Source organism: Mycteria americana, chromosome 2 (genome assembly GCF_035582795.1).
Source record: "Mycteria americana isolate JAX WOST 10 ecotype Jacksonville Zoo and Gardens chromosome 2, USCA_MyAme_1.0, whole genome shotgun sequence".
Lineage (NCBI taxonomy): Eukaryota > Metazoa > Chordata > Aves > Ciconiiformes > Ciconiidae > Mycteria > Mycteria americana.
Window position 1 is genome coordinate 55,340,260 of NC_134366.1, and position 21,576 is coordinate 55,361,835.

The 21,576-nt window shown below is 35.7% G+C and overlaps 1 protein-coding gene across 9 annotated transcripts in view; it reads right to left on the reverse strand.

Annotated features, from left to right (window-relative positions):
* The window catches only part of BBS9 (Bardet-Biedl syndrome 9), a 326,477-nt gene that overhangs the window by 145,253 nt on the left and 159,648 nt on the right, over positions 1-21,576 (reverse strand). For all 9 annotated transcript variants that reach the window (XM_075493494.1, XM_075493495.1, XM_075493493.1 and 6 more), the window contains one exon: positions 9,840-10,062. In XM_075493494.1, coding sequence (XP_075349609.1) covers positions 9,840-10,062 — 223 coding nt within the window. The remainder of the gene's footprint in view (positions 1-9,839; positions 10,063-21,576) is intronic.

Genomic DNA, 21,576 nt, shown 5'->3' on the forward strand with positions numbered 1-21,576 from the left:
TAAATTTCATAGTACAACAAATGAATGAATCCCAAATCTCAAGCGGGATTTCTTTTTTATTCATTATGCATGACATTTTCCTCTTTAAATTATTCATTTTTTAAAAAATGTTATTGCTTTAGCTTTCTTAACCTTTGTACTCCTTCACTCTGTGGTTTTTGCCAGCTGTAATATCAATCGAGGAGGGGAGATTTTCCCAACAACATAATAAAAACCTTTTCACAACCCTGCACACAAATGTGTCTTGTAACGCTTCCATCTTATTTTGCCCCTTTTCACAATACTAGAATCTTGGAATGTCCTGGAAAAAAAAAGTAAGTATTTTCTACCAATGCCTTCTTTTCACTAAAAAAAAATATAATTCCTATGCTTTACCATTGTTTATGTTATCCCTGAAAACTAACCACTTGGAGAACTATCATTTGAGTCCAGCAGGGTGATGAAATTTGACAGAGTTCATTAAAATTAAAAACCACCTCAGATATTCTTCCTCACTCTCTTCCCATGTCTGATACTCAGATTTCCATTTTTAAATGTGTTCACCTGAACCATGCAGAACAATATAAGAACAGGCCACAAGGCAAGCTGGCTCACTACAATCTATTAATCTGTAACCTCTGTTTTAACAGTAAAACACCTAAAAACAACTGTACGTAGGAGCTACAACACAAGACTGCAAGGCATGTTTGAATTCTATTTATACACAGGTGTTATTGGCTCATCGTATGACCTTGGGAAAGCCACTTAACTTCTGTATAGTTTAATTTTCCTTTCAACAGAAATAAATTACCAAAGTTACTAAAACAATGGAAATAAAAGTTTTAAAGAGTAAAGAAAGTTACAATGGAAAGAAGTTACAAAGAGTAAAAATTCACATCAGAGAGCCAAACAATCAATGTTTCTGGCTCCACCAAGCTGTTCTTTAGCTTTTCTTGAGCAACCACAAAATCTTGTTGCTGTAAGCACTCCCAAAATTCTCCCTAATGATTTGCTACTCCCCTTCCTTTTCACTAAATCAGCTTTATGGGGCAAGGGACATGTTTTAGTCTCAAAAATAGAACCCAAATATTAGTTTAAAATGTTTGATATATTACTATTTGCTTATTTCTAGGCTTTTATATTAAGATAGAACTGTTCATCATGAACAGCCAATAGATTTCTGCAAAAATATTTTAAACATGGAGAACTACAAGTCACATTAAAGTTGCACCACTGTATCATGTTCCATAATATACCATATCATGTCTCATTATTAGCTGGCATGACACAATGTAATGGAAGTGCATGACAATGCCAGGGGCTGTAAGATATGGCAACTTCATTGTTCTTATTACCATTTTTATGTGATTATCCTCTGCAATTAGATGCAGAGAAGAAAGATACGTCTAAACTGGCTCAATAGCTCTACCATGCAGAGCTGCTCAAATTCGATATAGAAGTACACAGTGATCATGCTGTTTACGGATTTAGTCTCTGTTATGCCTTTGTCAAACCTTGCTAAAATCTCATTGCCTGATAGGTCCACACTAGTATCACGGGATTTTCTCTGCAGTTACTGCTTTGGGCCACCCAGATTGACAGCTGACCAGGAGAAGGGTCTTCCTACCCTTTTATTGCTCTAGCGATAGTTACTTGCTCCAACTATCACAGTGAAGGAACTGTGCATACAGTTGCATGGACATCAAAGGGCACAGTATGGGGAAGGAAACCAGTGAAACACAACGTAGAGAGGAGAAATGCAAAAAATAATTGAGGAAAAAACCAAAGCAAGCAGAGCCATAGTGGTAGCGTCACTAAAAGGAAGAACTACAAAGAGAAGATAAAGAGTACACATTTCACCAAATGTTTGTTTGCCTCAAGGCAGTAAGAAAATTATGGGAAGCCTGAAAAAACTGATACAGTGATGATAGATCTATTTTGGTTTCAATGCAAGTAGTACACAGCTTCCCACAGAGAAACCTTTACCTGGATATGGGAACCCCACCTTCTACAAGCAAGAGAGAAAAAAACATGTACTTGTTAAAATGCAAACATACACTAACTTTTGTATCAGACAAATACATCTGTAAGTTTTGAGCACTTAAGAAAATGAAGGTTAATGAATGTGATACTTTAGTGATACATAGCTATACTTCATATATATATTAAATAAATATAGCCACGAAATGTAAGAAAAATCTTATCTTTCTGTTTAAATGCAGAGTTCAGTCTTTTTTATATCATCCCATACATTTAAAAAAACACTTTTTCACTCTTAGTAAACAATCCGTTTCCTGGGGGAATCAGCCTTTCAAGGTACTTTATTGATCAACCTATATGATTTTAAGGAAGCTAGAAAAGATGAGCTGGAGTTTTCATTGCAACAGTTAAAGTGAGTTAATGTCAATTTCATATTTAAGGGCCTGAGCCAACAAATCCATAAGAATGAATTGGCATGCAGTGTTTTATAAATGTGTTTTAAAAGCCTCTGGGTACATTTAAGAAAAAAAGTCCTCAGCAAACTGACTTTCAATGAGAAATAGGCACTTTTAGTACGGTTTAGATTCCTGAGATCACAGATACTTACCAATGTCCTCTGGACACTTTTGTAAATGGTACTGTCTCATGAAATAGTGTTTCCACTATTGTGAGGAACTGGTTTCCACAGGTGAGGAACACTATGAAAAAGATGGGTAAAATGCTGAATCTAATTTGGTCAATGACAGTTTCCACTGACCTCAGTGTACTACCTGTTCCATCAATCAGTACCATCCAATCTGCAGGTGTAAAAAAATCCTTGTAAGTACTTCCAGCAAGCTTTGTGAATAAAACTGTACTTTCACTTTTCCTTACATAGATTTAATAAGCATTGTTAAAAAGCTTCATGAATACCCAATATATTTAAACTAAAATAAGAAAAATATCTAAAAGCATTATTTTAAGGGCTACAAAAGGGAAAAAAGTAGTTTAGTATTTTATTGCCACAGAAAACATATGGAAAATATCTTAAGTGAGAATCACACTTCATAATGGATCATAGTCTTCTGTGGAGATAAACAACACTGGATTTGTGTCACATCTACGAGAAAAAAATATATTGGCAATTTTTATACACTCCTCTGCACTAGCATGGTATGCTATACAAAGCTGTCAATGCCCCATGATCTCAGGCTCACAATACTTAGGTTACAGGAAAAGTTTTCAAACCATGATCCGTCAGCTTCCAGTGGTTTTGAGAATATCTGCTGGCTGTTGAAAAGCACTGTCTAGTCCTTGATGCTGACTTCTGTGCCCTCTTCAGGCTGCTAAAGTAATTTTGAATAATTTTAAACTACATGATTCTAACTTCTCGAGGCAACAAATTACTGTAGTTGCTACTGAGATTACATTACCATGACAGATGGGAGACTGGAATCTGTGTGAGTACAAATGGCAGGCACTACATTTTGACAAGACATTCTGTGTTGAAGTCCACACTATGAAGTTTGAGAATATCTGAGTTATACTGCTTGTTCCTTTCCCCTAATGACCAGTGAAGAATTGGTAACTAACAGTGTAAGAGAAGAATTTGCGACACCAAAAATCCTGTTTTTTCAGATCGAACAATTACTAGTCTTTCTTTACAGTATGCTCTCTGTATACTAAGAACTTTGCAGCAATGTTTATGTCTTTTATATATATATATATAAAAATATAAATATAAATATATATATATATATAAAAAAATATGAATATTGCTCTTCCAGGAACTCAAATCCACATGTTTTTCCAATTAGTCCTGACATTCTCCTCAAGTTTAGTAGCACGTAAACAGAGTTCCTTGAGGAATATGACACATTCTGCTGTATCTCAGTTTTCCAGCTAAGAACACAGCTTCAAAATGGTCAATATTCAGTCATGGATATCCCTACAGGATTTTGAAAATAAGTTTTTATAAGCTTACACAAGAAAAAAAAAAAAACTAGAAAAACCTTTGTCTTCCAAAGCATGACTTTGAATACATTCTGAGTGCATATATATATTTAATGTGGTAAAGAACATTGTCTTTAAAGTTAGCATTTACCTATTCCTAATCTGAATGACAGAATCATGATTATACAAAGCAGAATTATAATCAACTTGATAAATTAAAAAAGCTATGAAGACAAAGTGTCAAGTCAAATATACACTACCATGCTTAGGAAAGTATCATCATATGTATAAATACAGAATGGGAAACATCTGGTTAAGCAACAAATGTGTAGGAAAGGGTCTGGAGATTGAGATGGAGCAGAGTATAGCAGGGTACACTCCCTGCTATCAACAAAATGAAAAGCATTCCATTTTGGAAAACAAACAGTAAGAATTGAAAATCATCGTGAAAAAAGACTGAGATAATTTAGTCACAATTAGTATAAAAGAAAAAGTTACTGAAGGGATGTACTAAAAATCTTCCAAAGCTTTAAACATTATAACGAACATCATTAATTGCCACCTCCATCTTCAGTATTCACAATAAACCAGTTTGATTTACAGGAAAGACAACATATATCAAATATTAGGAAAACCTTCCTATAAGGACATTAAGCTAGCATATGAGCTATCAAGAGATATTGTTCAACCTCGTCCAAAGCGTTTAAGAGTTCAGATAAACTTTGTCACTCATACTCTGGATACATTAACCCCATCGCAAGAAGAAACCCCACAGAGAAGAAAACTAGATGGGCAGTTGGCTTGACTTCTAGCTCTAACTTTATATAAATCTTAAATACTACACTGACACAAAACTATTTGTAAATCCTATTTCCTGGATGCAAAGCATTCCTGCTTTTCCTTATAATTTCAGTTCTGAAGATTCACTTGACCTGAGGAGACAACAGTCTTTGGCATTCCACATATTTCAGTGACACAGTACCCAGTGACTGATTTTCAGGTTAAATAATAGTTTCTCTACTGCTCCAGTTACATACAAGTATGTAAGTAAATCATGCTAAAGCACAACACAAAGATCTCCTAACCAAACAAAAAAAGAGAAAAAATTATTGAAGTCCAGTTAAAAAAAAAAAAAAGTAGAAGAAGAAAAAGGATGGTTTAAAGAAAAAAAAAGTCCTAATATAAAAATAAAAATCCTTGCTTGAACAAAGCATTGAACTGATACAGGTGCCATTTGCACACCAGGAACTACTATAGGAAAAGCAGGATCACATTTTAGCCAAAGAGTAGCTGAGACACCCAAAATACACGTTAGGCAATACTGCAAATAGAGCTCAAATCAATCAGACTGACACCTAAACAAGTCTCCACACAGCCACAGCTGACACTGCTTAAGGTTTTCAAAGCAATCCAGCAAAACACACAGGTATTTTAAGAGACCTTTAAAAGCTACAGAATAAATTCACTGCAGGTAATCAGGATTTATGCTATAAATTCTCACACCCATTAAGCTCAATACATGACAACCTGGGTGGTCTACAGCACCTTTCCCCAGCACTTCCCTGGCACTGACCCACACTTTGGGTTGGCACCACTCCCTAAGCCCCTCACCGTTACTCTCATCCAACCATTTACGCATTGCCAAAGGCAATACAGTACATGATACAGCCTGATGTGGCTTACAGTTATAACCATATTTAGCCAATGATTCTGATTAACTTCTAATCATCCTTATAAGAACATTTTACATACTGGAAAACTATGATGTCCCTCCTCAACCTTCTCTTTCTTTTCCCCTCAGAAGAAACAAAAAGCAAAATTGTTTCAATCATTTGTATTTTTTGTGCTCTTCTCTAAACTCTATTCAATTTGTCTAAGTTTTTCTTAAATTGTGTTACCCTGTAATTTGAACCAAATCTTTCTCATGAAGAATAGAAAGAAACAAATGTATCTCCTCATTAAAGTTGTATGAATATATCCCAAAGTTGGAATTTGCCTTTAACAGGATCATATTGCTGACTTTTATTCAGTTGCTGGTCCTCTATAACCCCCAGGAGTCTCTCCTTCGGCAACAGTGCTTAAGGAATTATTTATCAATTTTTAGTTTGTCTGATTCTTATTCACTAGAGTCTTTTGCGCTTATCTCAACTGAACATCACCTTATTGACTTCAGATCCTTTCTCTAATTTATCAAGATCAGAGTTACTGCTCTTTCAATGTGCTTGAAACTACTACTAGCTTGTTGCAAAACCACAATTTTAACATTCATACTCCATATTCCATCACTGAAGCCATTAAAGAAAATAATGATCAAAAACAGACCCCGCAGAGACCATGGCATACCTCTAACATATACTCTTGGATTAACTACAAATATTGATAACTACTTTCTGAAGGCATCTTTCAAATAGTTGCACACTTAAAGATAATTACCAGCTTTTCAATGTGGCTTCAGGCAATTTCTCAAGATTTCAGGGCACACCATCTTGAACATATTAAATATAGCTTCTAGAAATCCAGCTTGCTGTTCTAGTGCTGCAATGCCAGAAGAGTCCTAGGCACTTTTAAACAAATCTTTAAAAGTTGGTTGCTATAGAAAAAGGAGTTTCCACCATGAAGAAAAAGAATGGGCTTCAGGAAAACCGCCGTTGAACAAGATCCTCTAGGTAATGACAGTTACACTACTGAACAATTACAGGACCATCTTTGGCTTGGCTTGGAGCTTAAACAGCCTGAAGAACTTTCCCCTACACTAACATCCAGTATGTAACCATAAATCCTCGGATACAAATTCAATTCTTACCATCTCCCTTTCCATGTATAGTTCTACCTCATTCTCCTCTACCTATTCCTGTTCCCTCCTTTAAGGACTGGGAGAAGGAGTTCCTCTATTTTATAGGTATTATCGAAGAGCTCTTTACTCAACAGCATATAGTTATTTTGTATACTGTTTTTCCTTTATAAGACTTCATTCTCAATTTCTTCCTAGTGTAGACTGAACAGGTATTTTTAGTTGGAATCCAGAGTAAGGCAAATTTCTTGATTATCACCACTAACTGCACTGTTTGCACACTGAGGAGTGGTCTTGGGCACATGAACTTGTTTCTTTTAGGTGAATCTAACCCGGGAGATGAAACCCAGGAATGCACCTAAAGCACTCCAACTGCTAATGGAGGATCAGTACATCAGACAGGAACAGCGTTAGTTCAAACCCCCTCTGAAACATGTAAGTGACAGAAGTCATGTTGTCAGCCTCAATTACTTCCCCCTGCAGATCTGCTTCTAACGGACCACACTATTTGCCAATGTAGAGATAGCCACAGAAAACCCAAACAGGTGACAAGACAAACATCTTTTAAAAGCCTCAGTAAAATCTTTATTCTCTCAAAAAAGCTCACAGTTTTCTCCAGTCTGTCCAAAGACAAACAGCCACACAGTTTCAAAGCATACAGCATATCCTGCTAGAGAGTAACTACTTAAATACTATGCTATTCTAAGCATTTGGCAGAAATATTTATCTCTAATGAGCCTGTCCTGTAAATGAAGATGAAATTTCTTAAGTTCTTCTATACTTTTCCAAAAACCATATTCTCTCAACAGTTAATGAGTAAATGCATAAATGTACAGACCCTTTTATCAAGGCTTCAGGCTGAACTCTTAGTGAAAATAAGAAAGTTGTATTAGGTTTTATAATTTCTTTAAATGATACCTTCTTGTGGCACTCTGAAGTGTTAGCCTAATCAGGTCATAATTTTGATTCTTAATTAGGTGATATGATATTCAAAAGAGCTACACACTAGAGTCAGCAATTTTTAAAGTAAAATGATTTCTTTTGGAATCTGTATTTGGATTACAGATTTTAATTCTTTTTAATGTAAATCATGGCCAAGGGGCATTCCAAGTATAGCTAAAACAGTTTATGTTGGGTGGGACATTTCTATACCAGGTCTCAACCAGCTCCTTACAGGTACTTAATTTTTCACTATTCATGTGAAACAGTAATCCTGGTCCCACGTGTCATCAATACATGGCCAACAGCCCACAGTCAAATATCCTATGTTTTGCTTGGAATATACTTCTTCCTTGTATTATTTTTATTTGAGAGGTAGTATAACTGTCTACCTGTACCACAACAGTAAAAATTATTCTAGTGCATGTCACTCATGCCTTCTTGGTGTTATTTTGGCCTCATGTAATAGAAGAGTCGGTTTAACATTTTTCAAAATTTTAGTCTTTATATATGCAACATGGAGAGCATGACCAGACCACTTTACCAAAGTCCTTCATCAAGAGCAAGATTTATTCAAATTTGTTTACAATTCTTAAAAGTTACTCTTCTCCTAAGAGAATTAATCATTACCAAATTGAATAGTCCCTAATCTCAATAACACTTGTCAATTGAACAGGCAGAAGTGAATTTCCTTATTAAACCAACTCACCTTATTAGCTTAGGAGGAAAGAGATGAACTGCAGCTATTTACACCTTTTCAAAATTCTTAGAAGGACAAACAATGCCTACATAATCTTTTCAAAGTTCAACAAATGAAATACCCTTAACACATATTTTAGTCTTGCAAAGAAATACTAACAAAAATTTGTAAAACTAATTTCACACTTATTTTGGCTCACTTCTTCACTTCACATGATTATCAATCCACTTCCAGATATGAGTATAGTGTAATACTAAAGAAAAATTATATATATAGTTTCTACCATTGCACAGTCTGCAGCTGTTTTACTGAATCATTTCAAGTAGCACATGCGAAAGAGGGCTGCACACAGTAATAACAAGGACTTCTGAGTTGCTGAAACATTGCACAGGCCATTCAGATTATAGTAAACAGGATTATTCTTTGTAATGTAAGAAAACAAAACACAGAAAATCAAGATACTGCCCTAATACAACTCCAAAATTGATCAAAAACAACACCCATGAAGACAAAATAGTAAACTCCCAATTTTAAGCATGGAATGTGCATACAATACATACTTTTCCCCTACAGATGTGAAGACTGCTGCAGGTGAAGGATGTCATTGAGGCCAAAGACCATAGTGATATTATGTGGTCTAAGAGACTATGAAGCTGAATGAACATCCAACCGAAACCCAGAGCAGGAATCTGAGTAAAAAAACTGTTACCAAGTCAGCAGGAGTATCTGATGTTTATTAAGAGACTGCCTGGCTCACTAGAGAAAAAAGGCAGGAAGAAAATGTCTTCCAACAGTACAAAGATGCTAGTCCTCAGACTCTACAGAAAAGGTCCAGCTTTGCTCCCACTGTTACTAAAAAGCAGGAATACATAAAAGGACATGAATAACGTCTATTTAAAAAATTGTCATTCCATGACATTCATTTAAATTGTTGTGCAACACTCTGAAATCTTCTCTACGTTCCTTTTCCAAATGAGAAATATTATTCAACACTTACTTAAATTAGTTTCATCTTTAATTTCATGCTTTCTGTGAGTTATCGCCCAGCCAACTAGTACTTTCTAAAGTTGCAGATTGTTTTATTCAGTGTCATAATTAGTCATATGCATATGCCATAAGGCCAGTAATGCAACCACAATCATTTCTCTGTAAAGAAAGTAGGACTTCTCACTCCTCACTTTTCCATCACCTTAGAAATGCGCACACGTATACATTCAATTGAAAAGCGCAAAGACATAAGTGATAAGGCTTTTAGAGCATAAAGCTGACCATCTGGGGTTCATTTGTTGCATTACTGTGCATATGCTGTAAGAGCAGCAATAAGTGATCAAATTGAGATAAAACTTAGATTTAAAATTATCTTATTACCTAACTCATTCTACTGGTCAGCAACGCAGCCAGTGTTTGATTTACACAACCAGTGAAAAACAAACTGCTAACACAATCAAATGTGCATAATTTTTAATTTTAACATACAAATACATATTTTGAATTATGAACATACACTTCCTGTCTTACCTGGCATGACAGCAGCTTGCTGAGTGGCTGAGTCTGTACTTAAGGAAAGGCGACCACCTTTGGCCAATCTGTCACAGAAGAGGGTGATGTTCTTCTTCAGTCTGCTAGTGTCTTTGGGCATGCACAACTGGCTGCTGAGAGTCAGGGCCTGTTCCTTAGAGCTCTTTGACAAACAAGTTCTTAACAAGTAAGAAATGGCAGCATCCACAGTTTCTTCCCAACCCTGGATTAAAGAAAATGAAATTAAATAAAATTAGGTGAACTGTAATATCATATAGCATATTAAAAACAAAACAACAAATCAAGGACTAAGAATTTTCAAATTATACCGATACATAAAATATAATTTGGGGGTTAATAAGTGTCATGAACACCCAGTTCTTCAGCTTGTACAAGCAAAAACTTTGCCAGCAAGCCTGAAAAAAACCAAACTTGTCACAATATTGACAGAGAAATAGAATTTTTATAATAGTAGTAATAATAATAATAATAATAATAATAATAATAATAATAATATATGGACAGTATGTGACATAACAGTTAACTCAGTAGTTGTATTAATAACTGAAAACTAGAAGTTCCTAGATGTGATATTTAGAATTAAGAACAGAATTCAGATGTAAATACAAATATAATATGTAGTATATAACATTACACTGAAGATATGTCAAGGCCAGGAAAAAAAAAAGGTATCCAATTATAGGTCCTTTGGAATCACTGTCTAAGGTTCTGACAATATGCCAATAGCACAGAACACCATGACTGCAACACAAAGCTGCAGATATTCAGTATCCATATATCAGACCAATTAGCTTTAAGTTATGATACCCACAGCATTAGCACAGGTGTGCCAGTGCTTTGATGAACTGGGACTTAGACTTCTAACAGTGTAGTGTGAAGCTGTTAACATTTATGAGAAGAGCAGCTTAGTAATCAGTTCAGTTAAAACAAGCAGCTATCTATGGAAAAGCTTTCAGGAGGAAATTCAGTGTCATATTCAGTATACATACTTCCACAAAATAAAGTGTTTACTCCTGCAAATAACACTCAGTAAAAGCAAGTACATTTATTTTCGTAAGTCACCTTGAAAAGCACCTTTAAAAGTTAGGTTCAAGTTTGTAATCTGTACTAGGGTTTTCAGTGACACAAACAAATCAAAGACATTCCTTCAGGTAAGAATCCTGGATAGCAGAAGTCTATTTGTGACAAGGTTATTAGGATAATATGTAAAATAAATATATGACATCTATCTCATTTATGCAGTGTACAATGCAGAATTGACTCTTCTTGATGCATTCTGTAATCTTAAATTACACTCTATGATGAGACCATGTGATTAATCCGAAGTGTCTATAATTAATGAACCTGCAAGTTAGTCACAAAGCCTGCTCATGTCTTTTCATGACAATCTTACAGAGCTTGGACAGAGTTAGCAACTAATACAAAGGGCTTTGTGGTCTGCTAACTCCAGGACTCATAACTCTCTTAGTATTAAGCTACCTGTAAGCAAGTTGTATATATATGCTGCCTACATGTACAAGGAAGTAATATTCAATCGCTGCAGTATTAGTGTCTGCTCTCTCAACATTCCTGATTGGTTGGGACTTATTTTGGCAATAGTCTTTACTGATTTTAGAAGTTTTGAGGCTACAGACTGGAACCACCCAGCTCTATCTGCTGCTAAGCTAACAGAAGTTAACACCAAGGTAGCTCTTTTACATGGCAATTACCCAGGCAGAACAAAAAGAAAACTCAAGTATCCAGTGGTAGTTAATACAACCCCAGAGTTTTCAGTTTTTAAGCTCCTTCTCGTGATGCATTCTACTTGATTGAAAATGCTCAGCTGAACAGCAAAATCACCTACCTATCCAAATTTCCATGACCGGCTAAGTGTAACATCACTGGTCCCAATTTTAAAGAATAACAGCGTCAACCCTGTCGGAGTCCACTGTCAAGCAAATAAGGTTTGTGAATTTACTTTATTAGATACATACGGCTTTAGTGAAGGCTAGGGTACTACTTTCAACACTTAGAGAAGCAAAGGCCACCCCTTCCTGACCTTGTTACTTCCTAAGAACAGGTCCAGGACAGATGCTTACGAGTGGTCAAGTACGTCAGAGAGATCACACAGTCATATGCACTTCATCCTGGTCCAAACATACACTATTCTTAATAGAGTCCTGAAAATGTGCTGTATGTGTATAAAACATTTACATTTTGCAGAGGAACGGGATCAACTAGTGGGTTTTCTTTGTCAATGTTTGCCTTTCCTGACTTCAGAACAATGATAACATTAACCTACTGTCTTATCTGGATTTACCCCCAAAAAAACATGTAAATTAGAAAAATCATGCCAGTCAATCAATGCTGCGGCAGCTTAACATTTTTCAAATATTCTAGAAAGAGTCCATTGGACTGTAATCCATCCACTGACCTGTGATGGTGACAGGAAATAATCCATTCCACAGCCAATTTAAAGAGGTTAATGAGCTGGTAAATGCTGTCTACATTCCCACATACTGGGCAATGAAACTTAATATGTACAAAGCAGCAAAAACAGTCAAGCCAGGCACTCCTAATTATTACTACAGATCATGAAAAATAAGACAACATAAACATAAGAATCTTGAGTTTCACTAAAAGACAAAGAAACCCGTGATTAACTGGTGTCAGCATACAGTAGCTGAGAAGCTGGCCAATATATCCCTCCAAATAAGTTATAAAAATGCAGGCAAAAGGAGCATTTAAATAAGGAGACCGAAATACAAGCTAACGAAAGTCAGGAAATTAAAAGTGGCTAGTATCCTGTCCTTGGCTCGCACAGGTATGTTTTACTTTGTACCACAGCCTTAACATTTTCCAACCCTTGTTCTTGGTATTTAATTTCCATGTAAAACTGGTTTCTCAGTAGACCATAAAACTATCTTCTCCAATTCAAGGACTGTTGATCTAGTAAGTCCAGTCAAATCCAAAGCAGCCTTTATGATTAGCGAAAGAGTACGCAAAAGCTACCTCTACATGAAAAAAATTCTTGATGGAAATCTGTTGAGGTGATTTTATACAGCTAAGAATTAATGGCCACAAATAAGACTGCATTTGTCAGCAATTTTTATTGGTGCAAGGGGAGAATTGAAGGAACAAGAAAAATTCTTCACCCCTTACGCATTAAGAAAGCTAAAAGATGTTTGAAAATGAAAGTGTTCTAGTCTATAGCCCACACTGAAGAATGATTCTACAGCCATAGTTGTCATAATCACTAACAGCTTTCTGTGTAGTATTATGCATATTTGAGGTCTGAAAGGAACACCTTCAACAGAAGTGTGATACCAGTAATCCATTATCCTATGACCAGCAAGCGCTGCCGTAACTGCCAGAACAAATATGAGTCAAGACTCACAGAAAGAGGTATTATTAAATCATGCAAGTTCTTCATATTGACTGTTTTACCTGAAATAGATACAAAAAATACTTAATTCATCAATTTAACTTTTTCATCGGGAAAGGCTTGGTTTGATATTTCGCATGTATACATTATTACTTTTCTCTTGTAGGTAATAGGTAGAGATTGGCACTTTCTTTTAAACAAATCATATACACTGCAGGAGTCTGAAGACCAAATGTAGATACTAGCAGGACTAAGATTGTACTAGTACACATCACTTATATTCCATATATACTATCATTAAGGATCCTCAGGTGTCATGGCGTACCTGAGTGTGACTGTGATTATACATTCGGTCTCACTTTGGCATAAGGTTTAATCTGGAGTACCTGATTTTTAGAAAGATTTTTAGGTTCTACCATTTGCCGAACAAGCAGAAACCTCCAAAATTATGTTCCCTGCAGGGTAACTAATCTACTGTTATTCTAAAATTCTAGACAATAAAACTGGAGGCCCATCCAGCATGTGAGATCTCACGCTGCAGATAAACTGTCAGGCTGCAGAAAGGGCACTGATCCTGTGACTTTGCACGTTCCCTTTGCAGGTGAGGAATGTGGTTACTAGTGAAGTTTGAGGGCAGGCCCTATTAGGAGGCATGCACTGTAGCCTGCTGCTTGACTGCAAGACTCTGCTCTCCAAAAGTTTAGCTGGTCAATGGACAAGGTCAACTAGACATACAGAGGCAGGATCTGAGAGAAGGATTTCAATATTGTTAAGATGCATAGGGGACACATATATAGGGAGAAGCATGAGCTAGGGCCTAAATGTTGTCATATTTCATAGGTTTACTTTCATAGTTTAGCTTCTTAACACATTTATACTGTAAATTGTGCACAAGCATTTTCTTAAGTTTTTAGATTCCCCTTGCCTCCGCCAATAGCATCATTCATAAATCACTAGAAGTTAATGAAGTGAAAGATAAAGTACTGGTTAAGCTAAGTTGCTCTTACTGAGGTCCAGTCAAAATCCTATCTAGCTGCATGGCACAGAAGTTGACAGCAGTTGGTTTCCACTGCAAACACATACACAAATGAAAGTACCAAGTCCAGTTTCTAAAGACACTAAAGAGATTTCACTTGGAAAACACTGAGAATCTAACAGCTCCTGCTGCAAACACCACGCTGGAATTCCTGGCTGATACAATGGTTTTGCTTCATGTTTCTCCTCAGAACAGGGGAGAACTGCTTCCAACGCAGACAAGATCTAGTAAATATGAGAGAGACTCAAGTAGATAATAATACAGCACATTCTGTCATGTCACTTTGAACAAAAAAAACAAACTAGGATATTTTACCTACACGTTTTACCACATGCGCTTTCCATGAAAAATAAAAGCATTTGTTGCTTTTTAACTGAAAATCTTCAACAAGTTTTACCAAATTTTAAGCTGTACTTAAGCAGATAATGAATAAACTGAAAGCCTACCTTTCTCCATACTGTTTAATATTAGACTTTATTAAAATCTGTTCTGAGACATTGAAGGTTTTGACACACAAACCACTGATTTAGCTAATGGCAAACACACATCTAGACAGCGAAGCCAAGCCTCATCTAACTGATGAACTCTATAGATTGATTGATTTGACTAATCATTGAGAAACAGTGGGCAGTCAAATCTATGATTTGCAAGGATAGCCTACAGGACTATCTTAAACATATAAAAGGTGGATAAAACCTAGGTAAAGATTTTTAAAAATATTATCAAGCCTTCTGAAATTATAACACCACTAATATTCATCAAGTTTTACCTGGACCAGATTATAGCAACCAGTCATACAGCTATGTAGCTTTGCAGAAACAGCCTGATAAGTACTTTTTCTTAATCCCTATTCTGAAAAGTTAAAAATTATTATTACATTGAGTATGTATATTTACAAAAGACTTTTGCTAGAGCAATCTTTGTGAGCTAGATTTTGTCCTGTAAGAAAAACCTGTAATAGATGTAAATAATACATAGATTTACTTTCAGATAGTTCCCAGGCTTTGAAAAGAACACACGCACATAAGGAAAGAGAAGATGCAATTGGGAGACAGAAAGGACCCTTGGGACGCATTGAGAATGAATGCTCAGATTTTATGACGTAGCATTTCCTTTCCTTTAGTACTCTGCATTTGTCATAAATTCAAATAATGCACCAGAGCTTAAATCCTATAAAGGCTCTGAACGGAAAATGCTCGAGACACATGTAGACCAAAGCATGGAAACTGAACAGGCAGGGAGTTTTGTGAAGTTTGAAACTTCACCTAGTTGATTACATTGCATCATAACACAAGTAAAAATATCATTTATATTCACAATTTTAACCAGATGACCCCAATGACTTTTCCTCTATTTTAATATAGATAACCATGGAAACTCAATTTTACCAAGCTATTAGTCTTCCAAAGTTTTTCTTCTCTGGATATAAGAGATGAGCAAAGGGTTCTCTTTGAATGTAAACCTTAGTTCACTTTTTGATGCTTAATATAAGAAAAGTATATAATAGGTCAGTAAAATTAACTATTGTACCACGCAAACCGATGGAAACATCCTTGCTATATGAAAGCAAAACAAAAGACAAGAAAGTAAATGTGTAAATGCCAGCCCCATAAAAGACATTATTTAGCTTGGAGATTACACGTACAAGCTTTGAAAAGATACCAAGTTAATGTGTTAATGATTTAGTCTGCAAAAGAAAGAAATTATGTTCTAAATGCCACAGGATTTTTTGATAGGGAAATGCTTAGGGAACCATAGAAACAGAAGATTGTTTTGACTGTAGTTGAGAGGTGAATGTTGTCTCCTGAAAGTGTGCTTACACCAAATACATAGACAGGATGGGAAGTTACTGAAATCTTTGCCATGCCTTTGACTCTGGTTAAAGAGCTTCAAGCAGAAGTGTTGGCCCAAAAGTCTAACAACAAAGACTTTCAGAACCATTCCATTCCAGGTAACACAGAAGAGCAGCAACTTCTCAACGAATGCTTGCTAACAATATAAGCTGACTACGACACAGTATTATTCTAAAACGGGTAGACGTTTTCATAGCGGTTTCTCTATTAGGCCATTTAGTTTTGCTTCCATTAAATCTGCCAGTTCCTTTTAGCAAGCCAGGTAAAGTGGCTTGTGATCATCAGGGAAAAAAATCTTTAACATTTCACAAGATCCACAAAAGCAAGAAAAAAGTAGAATTAAAATAGCTACTTCAATGCACAGTTATGATATTTCATATTATATTGTTCATATCCCTAAACTGCAAGAATATTGACTCCTATTCAGGACCAGAATCTAGAGGTACAAAACTAGCTCTAAGCAATCACTGCAGTCAGCTGAACTCCATCCTCATAGCAACATCTGTTGCACCGCATCTAGGATACCTCAACCTGCCATGCCAGGATTTTTTTTTTGCATAAAAATGCCCAGTAAGCTACATCAATACAGGATAACAATTTGGTTTATTGTCGAAATAATCAGAGAACATATAGAAGAACACGTTTAAGTAAATTGAAAGATGTAAAAATATTTCTTAGAGCTCATTGAAAGGTAGTCACAGATGGACAGTTCCTGCCTGTAGGATTACAAGTCTTCTGTAATTTGCAAAAGATGTTAATAATTAACTGATAAGAACCTTCTCTAAATAGGCTTAAGACCTTTGGAGGCAATCTTTCAAGCTACATTACTTCATTGCTGCTCAAGAAACAAGTCACTTTTCCCACAGAAAGCTTCTATTTCTCATTTAGTTTGTAAAATATGAGACAAGAAGACTTAATTTCACTCAAACACTAACTACGGTTACTGAAATTTTCAAGCAACAAAAAAGCCTCTATTAAAAAATGTAACCAAATGCTTTATGCAGATAACAGCAAAACAAGGGAAATAAGTCATAGATGCCTACAGAAATCTGTACACAGTGGTGGTTGCTGATAAATCTCTTCGTAAGTTTAAAGCACAATAAAATTCATGCAAAATCCTTCACATAAAATGTCTTAGACAGGAAACTGCATCATCTTTGTGAGAAGATTAGATTAAAATAAATTCTAGTGCTACTTAGGGCACAGTTTCTCCAAGCCGGAGGTAACCTGGACAGGGTTTCGGGGTGGGGAAAGACTGCTCTATAGGGAGCAGACCTGGAGATGTGAGCAGAAGGAAGTGGCTCCTGTAAGAGCTCAGAAATATTGTAGGGCTGAGGACATTCCAGGGTAAGGATGGGGTGGACAACATGGAAAGGGGGGAAAAAAAAGTGACTGTTGGGAGGTGAAGTTTGAGAACAACTGGTTTATGGAATCAACAGAACTCTAGAGATTGTGCAAAATTTAATTACAAATTAATACTATTTGTCTTAAGTGTAAATAAATTATTCTAATAGCACATCACTCAAACTTGAACAAGATTGTTCCTAAATTGTGTTCATGAGGCAAACAGGTATTTGATTCTGTATCTTAAGAAGTCTCTCTTAAAAAGCCTGAATTTACTTTGAAAGCCTTTATCATTATTAATATTATTCCTAAGGCAACAGCCATTTTTCAAGCTGCCTATGAAGTAGTTTATCCTGGAGTGATAGCCAAGACAGTCCTGAAAGAATTCAAACGCAATGTGAAACATACTGCAGAAACTATGCAAAATTGGTGCAAGCCAAATTATGGGAATTCTTACAGCTGTTAACTCAGGAATTTGCCTGGCTAGATCTTATTTCTTGCTTTTAGTCACAATAATGATTTCATCAGCTCTCAAAAATGCTACAATACTTGGAAGTTCACCTTACTGAATGACAACCTTGGCATTTATGGTTATCCAAACCACCAAAGAAGAGGTTTCTATATCTGAAAGCATCATATATGCTAGTTCACAAGAAACACCAGCCATGTGTCTCTCAACACTTTGCTTTTACAGTGATTTTAAAAAATTATCTTATTGTTACATATACAAACTGGTAATCCACTAATCCAGGGCTACTGAACTGGTAGTCTCCAACACAGGCACAGACCATTAGCAAATTTTGCCAGGATTTCACTGTGCTACCAGTCATCCTAACCCACATTCTTCAAGCATATTCTATATTTCTAACTGACCTATTTGTCTCAAACAGGAGAGGACAGCCACAGCAGCCTTGAAGACGGCATGCAACATTTGCCTGTTCTTCCAGAAATGGAGCTGACAAACTTTCCTTGTGAGTGTCCCTGAAAAATTAGTGCTAAAAATGAATTTATAAGGCATTTAGGAGACCTTTTGAAGAGAGTCTGAATAAAATGAAAGAAAAAGCCAAGCAAATAGGCTCTATATCTACATAGCACTCAGAAAAAATGCAGTAAAAGTCTTAATGTATTAAACTTTGAACAGTCTCAAAAGACAGTGGATTTTTTTTAAGATGCACAATTTGCTTGAAGAATTATCCTTGTAACAATATAAAACCAGTTTTCTTCAACATAGTGCATTAAAAATGCCTGTCACAGATCATTCTAGAATCTTCTACAATTCATTTTTGTAAAAAAAACACCAAACAAACAAAAAACCCCCAACACAAGAACAAAACAAAAACCACAAAACCAAAAACTCCATATATAAATAACAAAAACCTACCACTGGAATACCTAACAAGCAGGGAAATGGTAAAATCCTGCAGACTAGTGGAATTCAAGTCTGATGAAAATCCAGACAAATGACTCAAGCTTAAATACATTCCAAATCTATTAAGTGCCTAAGAGGTTCATTTGTATTGAGCACACAATAGAAAAAGCACCAACTGAAATTCTTATACTAATCCTGCTCTCTCTACTCATATCTTCCTGTAAATCAAATATTATGTATAATATCCATAATATTAACTGATCTGATTTTTATTTCTATTGGCATTTAAAATAATGGAATTCTAACTGGAATTTGCAGACTGATGAAAGCAATATCAAAGTGAGGATATAGCTGAACATCCAAGACAAGGTAAGAGACAGAACAACTAAAATGAAGAAAATTAATAAGATACATAGTTCTAGAAGAATAGTTTGTAACAGTAGATGAATCGATTTCATTTTAATTCAAGGAAAGAATTTTAGGCAGAAAAACATCTTTATTTGTGAGACGGTATTCTGAAGTCTTAACGTATTGTCAAGAGCTACGTTATAGACATTACAGACATTTAAATCTTATTAAGGATTTGGATTTAGCATACTTACCTACTCCAAACAAATTACAATTTACTTAAAACACAAGGGATAAAAGATAAATGCAAAACCCAAGGAAGTACAAGGTAACATCTTGATAACCCTGACCATAATATGTCATCTCCTGAACAATCAAACTCTGTAGGGATCCTGATACAACAGTTATTTAAGGTATCAAAGATTAAAGAGTCTAGGAACAACAACAAATAGAAGAGTACAGAAAGGAATCAAGACTTACACAGGAAACTGTATGAGATCTCTTTACAATATTTATTGAACTAGTCTGAGCATAGCACAACAGATTGGTGCAGAGCTATTTAACAATAACTATTCATGCTAGCAACTATTTTCAAGCTACTTTAGAGCATCTAATTCAAATATTAATATCTCACATTTTGAGGTAGTAGATTGCAAATATCAGCTTTAGAAAAAATCCTTTGTGAATAAGTTTTTTTTAAAAAAAGTCTGTCAGATACACTTGTCATTTCTGCACAGCTGTGCTGTAATTGCCAGTGGCAATAGAAACAGCAACTTTATCTGTTCAATGTAGAATTATTTATTTAATAGAAACTCTAGCAGCATAAACAACTCTCTACAAGAATTCTCATTTTGAGTCCTGCTTGGTAAATACATATTCATATCCTACGGCAACTTCACCTGAGAGAAATCTGTATGACAGATTCTTTCCTGAAAAGTACACTTGCCATTTAAAAGTTTATTCTTTCTCTGGTAATTTTGTCCTCTGAAGCACAATTCACAACCACTGAACACTTCTGCACTAAATATAAGACTAATAGTTTTTGGAGGATTCTATTCTATGGACATTTAACTTTAAACCAAGATTTGCCAAAAGCTCCTTCTATATAACATCTTCAGGTATGGAAGGAAAGCTGAAAATGCATATGGCTTAGAAATCAAAATAGTATTTTTAAAACTATCTTTTAGAATATGCAGTATTTGTGTTTTAGGAATGGTGCTCCTAAACTAATATTTTACCAAGGATCTTCTGGAAAAATCATAATGTAGAAGAGTAGTATTAAAGCAGTGGGTGTTTCAGGAATCTAGCAAATTGAGCATTACTAAACAAAAGTTCTGAAAGCTGTGTTCCATCATGATGATGACCTCTATCATTCAAGATTTTAATATATTTTTCAAGTCCAATTCAGTGGAAAGTCCTGCTCACAGAAACAAGTTATGATTATTAGCAGTTGTAGAGTTTCCTGTATTAATGAAACAACTGATAACACAATTAGCGAGTGTATCACCTGTAAGAAAGCAGAACTCCTCCAGGTGGGGATCATAGTCATAATATTTCTACAGCTGCCTAACTCTTCCATGCTTTTGGGTTTAGTAATTTGCTCTCAGGAAAGTGCATGCTTCACCAAAGCATGATATATCAGGATGACTATACATGGTGGGTTTTTTAGCTTTTCCATTAAAATTTAATTAATCTCTGATTATTGTAGCCAAATTTCATAGAATCATAGAATCATTAAGGTTGAAAAAGACCTCTAAGATCATCTAGTCCATCAACCCAACACCTCCATGCCTACTAAACTATATTCCGAAGTGCCACGTCTACACATTTTTTTGAACTCCTCCAGGGATGGTGATTCCACCACCTCTCTGGGCAGCCTTTCAGGTAGTTGTAGAGAGCGATAAGGTCTCCCCTCAGCCTCCTTTTCTGCAGGCTAAACAATCCCAGTTCCCTCAGCCGCTCCTCATAAGACTTGTTCTCCAGACCCTTCACCAGCTTCGTTGCCCTTCTCTGGACACGCTCCAGTACCTCAATATCCTTCTTGTACAGAGGGGCCCAAATGGGCTGCGTCCTTTAGGATTGGATGTTCTTCATTTGCACAGAAAGACTTTCAAAATTAGATTAGAATTAGGTCAGAATTAGACTAGAATTAGATCAGTACTTTTTTTCTTGACAAGTAATGTAATCTATATTGCCCAATTCCTCCTTCAAATTGCCTCATATCTCAAAATTGGAGTAATATAGACTGTGTCCTAACACCTGTTCTTTATTCTTTTATTTCTGGACAACAGTGAAAATTATGAAGATATTTAAGGCAGAGTAGGTGAGAGGCAGAGAAGAGGGCATGTTCTTCGACAGATAAATTCTAATGATCTAATTGTACAGTTACTCCTCTAGTAATG